The following is a 14,903-nucleotide window of genomic DNA, read 5'->3' on the forward strand; positions in this document are numbered from 1 at the left end:
AGCGACTAATAAAGAGGGAAACCACAGTTGCAATGTGTTCAATGGAAGCCTCGGAGTGTTCCACAGTGACTGCCGACGTGACGTGGTATGCCAGGAGTGGACATTTGATGAATCGGTCACACCGTGGCCAGTTTTGCGTAAATGGATCGCAGGTGGTGAAGAGACGATTATTTTGCAAAGATTTCATTATTTTTTTCTATATTTTCGGTGACAAGAGTAATTGATTTTTATCAAAATGGTGTTATTAACAATGATTGCGAGGATAGCAGATGGTTTGCCACTGGCAGCCACGATGCAAGAAGATGAACAGGTTAGAAATCTGTTACGATGAAACGTCAATTTATGATCGAATTTGAAAATTATTATTATACGAGTTCTATCTTTTTACATGACCTTTTTTCTATATAATTATATGACTTTTAATTAATTCATACATAATTATTTACAATGATATGTAAAAATATATTAATTTTACTTATTAAAATGTAAGATTTTTGTTTATTGACTAGTTACAAATAATTAATTAATTGTTTTTAGAGCGAGAGAAGAATTTTAGAATATCAGAATCAGGCAAAAATGTTATTTAGAAGATTAGAACCACAGTCTCCAGCCAGATGTACCATAGAAACAGGTCCATATTTATTCCAGTAAGTTTTTTCATGTTGTAATTGATAAATTATGTAATGATAAATTATAAGTTATTTCCATTTGCAGTTATTTAATTGAAAATGAAGTATGTTATTTGGTATTGTGTGAAAAAAACTACAGTAAACGGGCCGTATATAATTATCTTGAAGATATAGCGCAAGAATTTCATTCATCGTATGGTAAACATGTCAATACAGTTACTAGGCCCTACAGTTTTATTGAATTCAGTATGTATTTTTCCTTTTCTTTTACGTAATCTAATTTGTGTAGTACTTTCATACAATGCTTGTTTTCAATACAATGTTTATTCTCTTAGATACATACATCCAAAAAGCAAAGAAAGTTTTTTTGGATGGTAGATCAAGAAGAAATATGAATGCACTCAATAGCCAACTACAGGATGTGCAAAGAATCATGGTTCAAAATATAGATGATGTCTTGCAAAGGGGTACAGTTCTTTCAGGTAATAGTATAATAATAAATATTTAAACGAAATTTCTTATTTGAATACTTTTTACTCATTTATCCTTTATCTTGCAGAGTTAGACACTAAAACACAAAATTTGACTATGTTGTCACAAAAATATAAAAAAGATGCAACTCATTTAAATAGCAAGTCCATGTATGTAAAAGCTGTGGCTGGACTTGTTGCGTTTTTGGTCTTCCTGCTATACTTTTTTATTCTTTAGTTTCTCAATCTATTTGAAAAGTTGGTTACGATTATGTAAAGACAATTAATGTTTTTCATCATATTGTTTTTCCAAAATTAGCAGGTATTTTTTTCTTTGTGAATTTACTTTTCCACATAATGTATCTAAATTTTAAGTTCACCTGAAATTGGAAACAATGTACATATATTGTATTCAGGCAAAAGCTAGTCGCACGGAATATAATGATACCCATACCATTCAAGACATTGTTCCATATATTGTCATACAGTAAATATAATGGTTTTCTACATAATTAAGATAATGTATGACCATCTTTACTTTGGCTTAGTAAAAGATATCCTCTAACAAGTAAGACAATATGTATAGTCATGGTTATTGTTATATTAAGAATTATTTTATTCTTATCACTTTATTTATAAGGCAAGGAAATTAATATTACATTCATATTTAAAGCTGTATTTTATTATTTAGACACATTGTTTTACATAATTTACAGTAAAAACAAATTCGTTTTATTTATTAGTGTGATTGTATTACTCTCTGGAACATAAATGTTTATGTATTTACTTCTCTGGATGGGGAATCAATGAAGGTGTAACAATAGAATTTAACTTTCATTAATATTGTTTTAATTACACGTGATTCAGTTGAATCAGTCTATTGAAATATAGTATTTACAATAAAAAAAATTGAATTTATACATCCATCTAAATTCACGCGAGGAAAATCACCGTGACTTAGTCGAAAAATTTTTTACACGTAGAAAATACCCTGTGTTCTATTATTGTTACTTTCTAATTAATTCATCATAATCGGGTATATTGAAATTTGATAAACACTTGCTTTCTCGATCATCATTTGATTTTTCCTCATCAGATCCTGAGAATTCAGAATTAAAAAAGTAATTTACAGTCGAATTTGTTTTTTCCTTCATATTTGTCTGATTGTATGTTCTTTTCCTTCTCCTTGATGCATTGTGATTATTAGCTTTATATTTTGAAGCATTTGTATCTTCGTCATCTGAAATATTATTTAATATATCCTGAAATTGATTGTAAGCTTAAAAACAACAAGAATTATGCATAAAATACATACCACTATCTATAATTTCATACATATATGAATGATCATTTAGAATTATATATATTGTTGGAAATTCAATTATAGTTTTATTTTCTAAATTTTCCTTTAAAGAAAGCCTAATATCCAATTCATAAAACCTAGATATTTTGTAGTAATAAAACACAATTTAGTTACTTACATTTTACTTGAATTTCGGAATACAGAATTGAGTGTACTTACTTTAAGTCTGATTTTACAACTTTTTCTGCCTTTAAAAGAACTTTTATTCCAGATAAACCTGCAGCCTGATAAAATTGTAGTCTCTCATTTAAACGTATTCTTAAATTTAATTCCTCTATATCATTTTTATTTTCTATAGATTTAGTGGGATCTAAGATCTCTTCTATAAGCAGTGATAATCTTGTGGATTCTAGAGCCCTATAATTATTACAATATTATTATTATAAGCGAAATTAACTATAACATACATATTGTATCAATGTAAAAAGAGGAATTCTACCTTTCTGTGACCCATTTTGTGCAGTCTGCTTGAGGAAAAATCCATTCTATTCTCCAATATAATTCACTAGTTTTCCAATTTAAATATGTCGTATTATTTTTGTGTCTACTAAAATGTTGTGGCATGAATTGCAAATTAACATTCCTCTTAAATGTAGCTGTTTTTAGTTTATTCAGATGCTATAAAGGTAATAGTTATAATATAAGCATCGCATGTCATATCGTGGAAGAAATAAGATAAATAATTTAACAAACCATTGGTAGATTAAGTTGACGTGTACATTTTTTTAATGGATCTCTTTTCAGTTGTTCAACTGTTCTACCAACTTCTTCAAGAAGCCTATAATCTGTAAAATAATTATTTTCAAAGAACTACGATACATATTTATGCGATTCGCACAACTTACCACTTAAAACATCCAAATCTGTGAATGATCTTAACGGTATAAATTTTGTTTTGTCTCGAATACCGTCACATTCCAATTCCTTTTTATGAATGTTTACACATTGAAGACAACAAGTTCTAACCTCGCATTTTGGACACGTGTATTTTGCCTTATTTCCACCACATACCTCACAATTTTCGATCCTGTGAATAATATCAATTTTAGTCCATATTTATAAAAACTGAAAATTTTTAATTAACACGAGTATCATTAGAACGCGGTAATTATCTTAATAATTGAAAAATGTCGTACTTGTCACTGAATGTGGCCATGTTGGGGCACCCGCGTCAGTAGACAAGGCAATCTATTGACAGACAGGCAAAGTAAGGTATATACTATATACTGGTATACTAAACGAATCATATAGCTATTGCTACAGAGATATAAAATTAATCGTATACGATACGCAAAAATTATTAATTAATGTTATATTATAATGTTTATTTATTTATACTTTTTTTTTTACACATAATAATTAATAGATACAATACATAAGCTAATTTCTTGTAGAAAGTTAAAATTGTAAACGTATGTACATCAAAATATTGATAATTTAGCTCTGTTCTTTCGTTGATCTTGTTCAGCAGCAATACTTTTTTCGGATGCTCTTAAACCAACAAGTTCTTTTTGTTTCTCATTATACTTCATTACAATATTATTATAATGAACACTTCCTTTTGTATGCCTTGACAATGATTCTTTCAATTTTGCCGATTCTCTTTCCAGTCTTAAAATATTTTCTCCAATTTGGAAACTTGCTACGTTTAGTTGTCGATTTGATTCTGTTTTAAGGCTACTTTTACCTTTTGAAATATTTCTTGCGTCCGATTTAGCTGCAAAAAATTATTTAGAGATAACATAAAATGGTAGAGATAATATCTAGTGATAATAAAATTTTCTTAGACGTACGCTTATCACCCAAGGTTGCATTTATAAAATTAAACACATTGTTTTCTTCTCGTTCCTTTTCCCTCTGATACTGTTTTTGTCTTTGCTGTTCCAACTTCTGTTGTTGCTTTCGCATTCTACGTTCTACGGAAAATAAATTTTCATCCCCTCCGGCATTTTCTCGCAATTCCATACAATGATCTAAAACCATATATTTTCATATATAAAGCATTTATATGTAGAAACAATGATACAAAAAATATACATACCTAAAGATTTACCAGCTGGCAGTACCGTTGCTTCAACTGGTTCTATTCTGCCATCTGAATACTTTCCAAGACCGGTGCCCAGTACATATCCCATTTGAGCCATTAATTTGCTACCTATCCCGCGCGTATGTTTTTCCCAGTTTCCTAACGGCGTGTTGCTTTCTACCGTGAGAAGGGATTTATGAACTGTTTCTTCTTTAGGATACTCCGTTGAGTCACTTTCACCGTCGCTGTCTTCAGACGTATCTGACATTTCCAAATCAGCATCATCTGTAACAATAAAGTGAAATAAATGTGAAAGAATAAAACTCGAATATACAATTACTTTGCAAGATACGTACCAAGCGGTAAAAGATCTTGTAAGAAAACTTCTACGATATTGCCGTTTGCTTCAAATTTAATTCTGAAAACATCTCCTTCTTTTTCCGGCATTTTTAATACGATGCACCTGTGCCATAATTGATTCTTTTGCTTTGCTAATACCCTACTACCCATCTTTATACTTTGAAAATCTGGTTCTCTGCAAATAAATATCACGCTTTTGATTTTTGTACGTTGCTATCGAATATCAACAGATTCGTTTACCTATATTCTTGTATACTAGATAATGGGACCAATTCTCCGTGCGAAAATCTACAATCTTCGTCAGAAAATTTACATTTCCCATCCAAATAATAAGGACACGGAAGCATTTCTTTATGCGTTGGATTTAGAAAAAATACCCTGACCTAAATAATAGCACATACATAAATCCTTAGAATTACATAATATGGATGTGGATAAAGGAAGTTATCTGTTCCCCGCTGACTTTGTTAGAAAGATACATTGGAATTAGCAATTAACTTAGATGTAATTGTAAGTTTCGATCTAATTCTTTTCTTACCTTTATATCTTGCATATTTTTTATTTCTGTGCTGTCATTCTGATAAACAGAACATATCATAGCATTATGATAACCAATGCCACCCCAACTGCTACCATGGGGAGCTCGACATTTCATGCCTTCAAGCTGCCTCAACTCATCCTACAAGATGAACTTCCACCGTATAATTGTGTCATTTCTATGCCATACAGAATACTTGCGTACTGACTTCTATGTTATTTGAAGCTCCGTCATCTTGTTTATCCGGCTCTTTACTCCGAGATTCATTGGAAGTTTTCTCCAGTTCTGCCTAATAAATTTATATGGAACGAAATATTACTTTGCTGGACCTTTTATGTTTCCATCTTTTTCTTTTCTTTAATAATTTGCTTGTTGAAAGAAAAATCACCTTGAATAAGGCGTATTCTTTTTCCAATGGATCGTCCATATCGTCAATATCGTCAATATCGTCATCATCGTCGTCGTCGTCGTCTAAATCTTCGCTAGAAGTTTCAACACCTTGTAGACTTTTTTTCGTTAAAGCAATAAGCTCTTGTATGTCCGATTGTAAACTTAATAAATTCTCCCTATCCGCTTCTTGCGTGGTCACGGATAAAGTCGCTTGAACTTGAGCTAGCTGGTATGGCAAAAGGATATTTAGAACAGAAAAATTAAGCGTACTCCATTAATTAAAAAAAATGAAGTAGGTATACGAGTTATTCGAAAGGTTATACGGTTTCCTTGTACAACGTCGATGAAATAGTAATTCATACCTGTTGTTCGTATTGTGCAATTGCTTCTCGTAAACTTTCAGTATCTGTCATATTACCCTATATTGTCTTACCCCTGCGTTGATTTAGAAGTTCTTGAAAAAGAGATCTCACAAAAACTGTTTTGACAGTTTACATTCGGAGTCCTTCCGTACTCTAGGATTTAACGATTGTATCACTACCAATATTAAAAAGCTCTAGTTTAAAGACCCTAAATCCTAATATCCATTATGTGGCGACATCTTGATCAAATTGTCACGAATCGTATTCTGATATTTGAAATACCTACATGTCATACATATTGGACATTTACATGTATAATTTTACATTCCTTTTGCATATATAATATCGATGAGTACATTACGTTAAGAATATAAATTTATAATATTAGCGTATTTAATATAATTTTAATGCGATTAAAAAGATAACTAAAAATATACTAAACAAAGGCAGCCTTTCGAAGCCTCGGTAGCGCAGTAGGCAGCGCGTAAGTCTCATAATCTTAAGGTCGTGAGTTCGATCCTCACCCGGGGCATTTCTTTTTTTTTTGAAACATGAAAGAAAAATAAATGCTATATTATTTTATATATCGATATAATCGAAATTAACGACGAATACAGATATACTATTTTCGAATGATAAAGATCAGAATTTTCGTTGCTCTTAGATTGACGGAAAGAATTGCTAGAAATATTAAGAGATATTAAGAGAGTACTCTTACAGGTACTAAATTGTTAAAAACGTGTATAGCAAATATGTATAAGGAGTTGATGAGAGAAATAAGCGTCGTGGAGGGTAAAGACGCGCGGTTTTACGAACGGGAAACGGAGCAAGAGACAATTATGTAAATGTAACACTTGCCAGAGGGACTTGAGGCTTCTTGGAATTGAAATGCGGTAGTTAAAACGAGTTGTGAATTGTTTGTTGCCCTTTAGCAATACCACAATTTGCAAGCAAACAGCCCATTAAATTGAAGCTGCCATAGCCTCTACCTTTACACGGTGAATAGGTGTTGCGACCCCTCCGCTGGAATAAATCCACCGAAAGCGACGCACGGTTGCATCGTGTTCGACTAGCTTGTTCCTGCCGTGCAACGCGAACGAATATCGGCGTATAATTAAATGACGATAGCGTGCTACTTTGACAATCTACTTGAATCTGGAAAAGTTACATCGATGGCCTCTCCTTAAGAAAGCCTCTCTAGTTCTCAATTTGCAACATCTTCGAGACTAGAAGTTTCTCGAGAAACGATATTGGAAGAAGAAGCAATTTTTGAAATTCGGGAATGAAAAGCAATTCGGACAGAACGAGTAGACCGGGATGCGATCGTGTCGCGCTTATCGTATTTTCAGGGTGATTATACGTTGGCGGATATCGGCGAGCCGTGGTAAAAAAAAAAAAGAAAAAAACAGGAGAAGAGATGGAGAAGGTTGGTCGGGAGAAGAGAGCCGGATCCGCATTTTCGCGGGTTATTTTATGCGGCTGCTATGCATCCGTTACGTATAAATGCAGAGACGCGGCCCGATTTGCTGGTGCACAGCAGGCTCGTTGCAAGCGCGGTTGATTCCGCGTTGATTCAGGCCGTATTCAGTGCATCGAGTCCCGCGATGAAAAGGCGTTCCGCTTTCTGAATATATTCCAATTAAAAAGTCGGAGCTTCGTTACACTCGGCCCTGCCCGCGTACACTCTGCACCCTGCACCTTGCACCCTCCATCGCTCTCGCCTTTCTCTTTCTCGTTTTCTCCTCTCCTCCTCTCTTTTTCCGCTCATCCTTGCTTCTTGCGATTCCATCTTTCCCCCCATTCTCCTCCGCTAGCCTCGTCACAGTCGACTCCTTTTACTTCTGCTTTTTGCCTTCCACCAACGGAGCCACGATCCCTTTTCGCTACTCTCCTCCATTTCCCTCTCTTCCTCGGTTTCTCCAGCAATTACTCCGCCGTTTTTTTTTTCCCTCTAAAGAATTTCGCTCCTCCTTTCGGCGTTCGCCTCGCCCCTTTACTCGTCCTTGTTTATTATCGGCATCCGCGCCTACCCTTTGCTTCCATTTTAAACGCGATTCCGCTTTCTCGACTACGTCTTTTCCTATCTCGCCGATTTTCACAGTCTTGGAAATAACAGTGTATCGTGGAACGATTCGGCCTTTTCTTGTAAGAAAGTAATGTCTTCTCTGGTCGTCGTCGGTAGAACGATATCGGGGATACCGTTGATCACCGATCGGCAGAATCGCGTTAAAAGGCACGTGGTTATACGCGAGAGGGTGCGGGTTTCGAAGGTGTATGTAAGAGCAGGAACGATTTCGAAGACACGCAGGGAGGCCCCCCGTTGAAGTATTTAACGACGCCGTTCTCGGTCAGGTAGGAGGGAGACGGCGCATCGTAAACCGAAGAGGGATAAGAAGCGCGTGTCCAAGTGCCAACACGACTTACGCACGTATGCACGCGCGTCCACGATTCGCTCAACGACAATACGCACGTGGCCGAGTGCACGCGACGCCACTTCTCTCTTATCCCAGGATATCTGGTTCGAGTCCCTGCGTATACGACTCCTTTGCACGGGATTCACCGAGGATCCTTTTTATCGCGGCCGTTTCAATAGAGAATAGACGATTCGAATCGAGCCAGCGATCCACGAGTAAATTACGGCCGTTTACACGATTCAAACGCACTCGAACGTACTCGAATCTTCGTCTATATGTATATAACGCGATAATTCTATGTTCGTTTGTCGAACCAATTATTTTATAATTTTTCCGATCGTCCAATTATCCGAGAAATCTCATTAGACTCGTTTCAGAAATTTGTTCGTACGCGAAAGAGCTTTCGAAGAATCAGGTATTTCTCTTGAAAGAGATGTATCGCGGTGATGGCGACACGCGGGTCCACTTAAGAACGCGTTAAGAGACGAAATTAGAAGCGTTCGTGGGACGTCGTCGGGGACAATACGCGTGGCAGAAAATTATTACGAATAATATCCGATTCATTATAGCGAAGTAATTACGCGTGAGAGATTCCCGGCTTCATCCACGGCACGGCAAGCTCGCGGCGAACGGAGAGAAGCAGAAAGAGGTAAAAAGGGGGACGAGCGTCGCAAGAATTCTTCCTTCGCTCGCGTGATTTCGCGCTCGGCTAGATGTGTCTCTGTTTTTTTCTTTTTTTATTATTCGACGTGCAGACGCGGAAGGTCTGCTGGTTTATTTCGTTCTGAATGAACCCGAAAGAAGCGTGTCTCCCATTCCGGCTTCCCTCTTTCTTCGTCGTTCTCGCGGCGTAACTCGACGAGAGAAAGTTGACGATTCGTGGTTGCGCGACTCGTCGTCGTCGCGCAACAATTTCTTCTTATCAAACGAAACGTCCTTGCGCGCTTCACGAGTCCTTTGAACTTTCCACGCGCCTTTTCCCCCAATTATGCTTCCATTCATCTCGTCGCGATACACCGCGACTTCTTACGATCGCCGTTCGATTTCGAAGAAAATCAAAGAGAATCGTTTCAGAGAAATTCGATCTGCCGTGGAGGGTCTTTCGATAACGTTCGCCAACGCTACCAAAGGAGAGTGATTAACGACGTCGTTACGCGAGATCGTTCGAAATTCGCTTAATGCAGTCTAATCATCCGTGTAAAGAGATCGTGCACTTTTCGTTCTCCTCTTCTCGATTCCTCCCTCTCTCGTTCTTCTCACTTTTTCTCCAATTAACGATAGAGTCCGCGATCGGCTGGCGAAAAAATCATCCTGACGATCGCGACCGTTCTCTCCGCGATCTTTCTCTTTTCCTTCGTCCTTCTCGTTCTTTTGCACGCGTTCTCGCACAGGTATATACTCGTTCTCGCTCTTTCTCGTCGATTCCGTTCAATTAAATCCGCCAGCCAATTCCAGCCACGAGTGCCAGTACCACTCGACTTGTATCGGTTTCAGCCAATTACTTTCTGCCGGGGATTGCGAATCGCTGTTTCTGGCCACGTGCCCATTGTCACGCGCGAATTGGTCTTCCCGATACGGGGCTCGTTACTGTTGCCGTTTGTCCAAATAAAAAAGCCCGATTTTCGCCTCCGCGTGTGCGCACCTTCTTTCGCGATATCGTCTGTGACGGACGAAAAACCACTGTCGTTCCCCGTTGATCTACTCTCGATTCGTCATGGTAAACTCGATGTTTACCACAGCGTGAGAAGAAAAAATAAAACGGACGAGAATAGAGAAAGCCTTGTTCGATATCGTTGAAAACGAAAGCAACTGCGTGACGCGTGAAAGGAACAATTACAAGACGGTGTTTTTGTTCGATAATAATTTATTTATCTACAAGAATTCATCGGTTGACGAAAAATCGTCGACTAACTGGAGAAAGTGATGGATTATCAGCGGTGAACGTTAGCGAACTAGATCTCTATGTGAAAATTGGCCAGTGATTGCGGGAAACAGGGGAAAACGGTTGTACCGCGGAGCATCGGACGCGTCGTATTAAACGTCGTTTTTGCCCGTTTCCCGGTTACAGTTACCTAAGATCCTATGACACATCTACGGAATTCGACTTGCTATCGACTCAACTAGACTTCTTCGTTCGTTCCGATTAAAAGGAACATGTTTCCGAACCTGGATATTACGGGTTTGTTCTTATTTAAATTTATTTAAACAAGCGAAAGTTCGTGGAACGATGGAAACAGATCATCGAAACACCTCGATTTCCGATATCGTTTCGTTCATCCCTTCCCCTTTCGTCGTCGCGAACGAAAACAGAGCGACTACGACTACCGACCAACTTCGTAATTACATATGTACACTGTTTCGCATGCAGGAATTAGCTCTCAGAAACAACTCCAAAGCGGAGCACGGAATCTTCGAAGAGTTCCATCCCAGGAGTCGCGAAGAACTCCTGAAACGTGGTAAGCGCGATTATCGCGAACGAGACTTTCCTTGTCCGCGTTTACATCCGCGTTTACATCCGCGTTTCGTGGTTCACGCGCACTTCACTGTATCGGAGGTAGTAGCGCGTGATGTTTTGTACGAGGATATAACCGAACTAGCGGTCGCGAGACTCTTTTCGCGCGCACGTGCGATGTAGCGAAACGCAGGCCGAAGAATTCGACGGAAAAGAACAGCGACTGCCGCGAACCAGTGCGATTCACGATCGAGAGTTCGGGCACATCGAGATCCGATCGGATCCATCGGCGATGGTGGTTCCACCGTTGGTTCGGAATCGTCCGAAGCGGACGTTTCGACGAGGAAAGGGCTGCCGACGCCGGCGGCCAGAAGGCAGAAACGATCCTGAAACCGCGGCGTTCGGCCGGGTTAAAGGGGACATCCGTGAACGTAAGTGACATTTCGGAAGAGGGCTGCGGCCGTGGAGAGAAACGCGGCCGTGGAAGCGGTGGACGGCGCCGGCGGCGGTGGCGGTGGAGGCGGATGACTCTGCGTTTGGGTCTGAGCGTTGTAAGGTGGACAATAAGCGTCTATGCTGCCATGATGGAGTCCTACTCCTCGCACGAGCAGCTCCTTTTCCACCGTAGCTTGATGTCGAAGTTGTTCCAGTCGCAGTTGGTTCTGTCGCTTCCATTTCGTTCTGTGGCAAAAAGTTACGTTTTAATGAATTGTCGAACGAGACAGCCGTCCCGTAAAAGTAAAAGTAAAACGACCTTCTGTTCTGGTACCAGGTTTTCACTTGCGTCTCGGACAGTGACAACGCGTCGGCGACGTCGCTGCGATCCGCCACGCTCAGATACTTTTGACAGCGAAATTTTCGTTCCAGATAAGCGAGTTGAGCGTGGGTGAATGCCGTTCGTCTTCTTCTGGGTTTTCTGCCGCTTGGAGGACCGCTCGTCGTGCCGCAAGACTTGCCGGAAGTCGCTGGTGCCGGCGATGGCGACAGAGCCGGCGGCGGGCTCTCCAGTCGAGTGCAAGGGCTACTTCCTGGGTCGATCGTGTCCTCGGAATCGGAATGTACGGCAGAATCGTCCTCCGAGTCTTCTGAAATAACGTATATTTAGTTGTACGCGCGTGCACGAGTCAAATTACACGCGCCAGTTGTTACACGAACTAAATTCCGCGAAATCCAATCCAATCTCGACGGATCTGCGTTGTGCTGCGTTCCCATTAGCCGAAAAATAGATTCAAAGCCTATTACCCGAACAATGCCAGTAAATCCTCGGCTGATCGGACGATCGCGATTGCTTTTGGTTAACGGTAAACGATCTCAATTACAAGAACGGTCGGTGTCCGATCGTGATTGGCCAATAAAGGCGTCGAGACGCAGCAGGACGCGATAATCGTCGACGACGAACGATGAACATTCGCACTAACGAGAGCTAACGAATCCTTCCGCAGCTCGGACCATCTGTAGGATCGTCGATAATGGGGCGCTACCCTGTCGGGGCGCTTGGCTAAAATTAATAGGACCGCTCTGCGGGATACCGTGTAACGAGAATCCTGGCGACAGGCCACGCGACCGCTATCGCCTACAATAAAAATCTTGACTTTTTAATTACTCAGCCTCGAATCGAGTCGGGGATTCGTTAGAGCGCTGCGAACTTTTTCACTTTATTTTTTTTTTTTTTTTTTTTTCTTCGAGAAATCTTGATTTTCTGGAAGAAAAATCGCGCGAGAACAGAGGCGATAAGATTATTTGTACGTGTTGCAAGGATTCTGCGTATACAGATGATATTTAAAGAACGACACTGTAGACCGAAGAAGGGGCGATTTGTACGATTAAACTCACCGTGCACCCGCTCGGACAGAACATCCCCCAGAAGATCCCTTATAAGAAACGACTTGTGCTCCTGCATCGTTACACCTCGACGAGAAAAACGAACGAAACGACCGTGGAAAACAACGATTCCGCTTAGAGGAAGAGGATCGCGCGAACCAGCTGAGCCGGAATCGTTTGTCGGCGCGAGAACACCTCAGCTACGGACGAGTCGAGTTTCATGCTAACGTGTGGACGCTCGGCGTCGTTCTGCGTCGTCGAGGATCACGGGGGATGACCGGATGTGCCTGTCCGAGCCTGGTATCGTCGTCATACTCCTTGACAGGCGCACGTTGCTGAATATCAAGGTGGGGGTGAAGGAAGAGTTACCACGCGAGTTAGGCCTGGGGTTGCGTCGAACAAGCCCCGCGCCACCCCGCTCCAATTAATCCGCCCGTTTATTTTGAACGGACTGTCTAATGCTCGCGCGATTTCGCAGCCATTTTGGAGGTGGTAGCGCCACGCCACCCCCGTACCGTGTCCACGGCGACTAGACGATTGGTCGAGCTAACTCGACGTCGAGGGGTGGAAGTCGCGACGGCTCGACGTCGATTGGTCGATGAAAAGCGGCTTGCGCAAAGGGGGTTGGCTCCAGCGACAACCCTTACGAAACACACGGACGAGGTACAACGAGAAGCGAAGGGCTTCGTGGGTGGCAGGATCTCGGTGCACGCTTCGTGAAAAGCGTACGGCCTGACGAGCATCGAACTCCGAAAAGGAGGGAACGAGGGGCAGAAAGTCATTGGCGAGCGATTACCGCGAAACGAGAGGAACAAATTGGATGTGAAACGTTTCTCCTGGTATAGAGAACGCGTCGCTCGCCGCGATATCGTGATTGTTCTCCCCGGGGGCGGCTTAACGGTCGCGTTTTCTCGCCTTCTCTCTGCGCTCCCTTTTCCCTTTTCCGGCGCTGGCTTTTCCGCGCCGCGAGTCAACACCGCCCGCAAAAAAAGGAAAATTCCAAACAAATCTGGCAACGCGATTTTTCATTTTTCCACGCGATATTTCTATCCTATTCTATGAGTTTTGTGGTTCCTCTGTTTCTTCGTTGACTTTATCCTTCCTTCCTTTATTTTATTCCTTCTCCCTTTGTCGCTCCTTTTTTTCCTCCGATAACGTATAGAATTCGAGCAAGATTCGGAGCAGATTCTAACGAAGTCAATTTGCTGGGTGAAAGATCGGTAAAGAAGGTGGCGCAAGGTGCAACGCGAATGCGCAGGCATTTGCATAAATACGGTGCTCGCAATTTGCCGAACCCTCGCCGGCCCGCTTCGTCATCTTCTACAGCTAGTATGTGAGCGTAAATATGCATGATGCATAAAACCACCAATCCTCGACACCGCCTATCCCCTTTCACTCCCTTTTCTTCGTTCTCGGCTTTTGCAGCGCCCCGTTAGTCTATTCACCGCGTCGCTACTTATCTTCCTGTGGTATTCCTGCGACTCTATGGTCCCGCGTCTACTGCTTTCTATACCTAAATATTTCGCGTCCTGCAAAATCATCCACGCTGAATTCTCGTCGATCTAGAATAAAAACACGCGGTGCGCCGCACCTATGTACACGGCCAGCCCTTTTACATCCGCAAATAGCACGCCAACCTTCTATTCCTTTCGCATTGCTTAATTAACGAATTCCCCGAATCTCTCCTCCATCGTCTCTCCTCGATCTCTCTTTTCCTATGCACTTTCGCGTCTTTGTAATTCCGTTAAAAATAAATTTTAATAAGTCACAGCGCTTTTCAATCGCAACAACTATCGCCATATCTTGTTCAAAATCATCTTTCTTTCGAACATCGTCCGAAAGGGTCTCGTTATAACGAGTATATAAATAAATATTTAGTCTATCGACCGGTGACGAAACGTAAGAAGAAAGGGGGAGGGGGGCGGGTGGTCGTGCAATTTTCGGCAACGCGACGTCGCGTGGCGTCGCATAAATGCGACGTGCAGAAAGAAGGAGAGTCGGCGTGTATACAGGCTGGTATTTTAATGGCTCGCCTCGTGGCCTCGAGTTTGCGTGCTGGCACCTGTAAGCGGAACCCT

At 41.0% G+C, this 14,903-nt stretch overlaps 4 protein-coding genes and 1 non-coding gene across 7 annotated transcripts; 2 read left to right on the forward strand and 3 right to left on the reverse strand.

Moving 5' to 3' along the window:
* Window positions 1-168: 168 nt before the first annotated feature.
* On the forward strand, window positions 169-1,771 carry LOC122565739 (vesicle-trafficking protein SEC22b-B). 2 transcript variants are annotated; one of them, XR_006316262.1, is made up of 6 exons: window positions 169-310; window positions 538-647; window positions 715-875; window positions 965-1,111; window positions 1,189-1,421; window positions 1,516-1,771. XR_006316262.1 is itself a non-coding variant. In XM_043722029.1 (5 exons), the coding sequence occupies exons 1-5, from the start codon at window positions 236-238 to the stop codon at window positions 1,335-1,337; spliced, it is 642 nt and encodes a 213-aa protein (XP_043577964.1). In that variant the 5' UTR covers window positions 169-235; the 3' UTR covers window positions 1,338-1,771. The 2 variants fall into 2 exon arrangements, 1 of the variants encoding a protein (XP_043577964.1); XM_043722029.1 differs by having other exon boundaries at window positions 1,189-1,771.
* Window positions 1,760-3,899, reverse strand: LOC122565734 (box C/D snoRNA protein 1). The gene is made up of 8 exons (XM_043722022.1): window positions 3,883-3,899; window positions 3,599-3,650; window positions 3,308-3,489; window positions 3,156-3,247; window positions 2,902-3,080; window positions 2,622-2,819; window positions 2,415-2,539; window positions 1,760-2,339 (listed from the first exon to the last, which is right to left on the reverse strand). Exons 2-8 carry the CDS (start codon window positions 3,616-3,618, stop codon window positions 2,107-2,109), a joined length of 1,029 nt encoding a protein of 342 aa, XP_043577957.1. The 5' UTR covers window positions 3,619-3,650; window positions 3,883-3,899; the 3' UTR covers window positions 1,760-2,106.
* Window positions 3,763-6,298, reverse strand: LOC122565725 (zinc finger CCCH-type with G patch domain-containing protein). The gene is made up of 9 exons (XM_043722005.1): window positions 6,139-6,298; window positions 5,775-6,002; window positions 5,595-5,675; window positions 5,387-5,527; window positions 5,089-5,231; window positions 4,845-5,023; window positions 4,504-4,773; window positions 4,256-4,435; window positions 3,763-4,179 (listed from the first exon to the last, which is right to left on the reverse strand). The coding sequence occupies exons 1-9, from the start codon at window positions 6,187-6,189 to the stop codon at window positions 3,884-3,886; spliced, it is 1,569 nt and encodes a 522-aa protein (XP_043577940.1). The 5' UTR covers window positions 6,190-6,298; the 3' UTR covers window positions 3,763-3,883.
* Window positions 6,299-6,597: 299 nt separating this feature from the next.
* On the forward strand, window positions 6,598-6,670 carry Trnam-cau. The gene has a single exon. It is a non-coding gene; the product is annotated as a tRNA-Met (tRNA).
* Window positions 6,671-10,396: 3,726 nt separating this feature from the next.
* Window positions 10,397-13,331, reverse strand: LOC122577937 (homeobox protein MSX-2). Of its 2 annotated transcripts, none has more exons than XM_043749666.1 (3): window positions 12,838-13,331; window positions 11,759-12,086; window positions 10,397-11,685 (listed from the first exon to the last, which is right to left on the reverse strand). In XM_043749666.1, the coding sequence occupies exons 1-3, from the start codon at window positions 12,902-12,904 to the stop codon at window positions 11,415-11,417; spliced, it is 666 nt and encodes a 221-aa protein (XP_043605601.1). In that variant the 5' UTR covers window positions 12,905-13,331; the 3' UTR covers window positions 10,397-11,414. The 2 variants fall into 2 exon arrangements, with proteins under 2 accessions (XP_043605601.1, XP_043605600.1); XM_043749665.1 differs by having other exon boundaries at window positions 11,759-12,089.
* Window positions 13,332-14,903: the final 1,572 nt, after the last annotated feature.

This window comes from Bombus pyrosoma, linkage group LG3, assembly GCF_014825855.1.
Source record: "Bombus pyrosoma isolate SC7728 linkage group LG3, ASM1482585v1, whole genome shotgun sequence".
NCBI classification, from domain to species: domain Eukaryota; kingdom Metazoa; phylum Arthropoda; class Insecta; order Hymenoptera; family Apidae; genus Bombus; species Bombus pyrosoma.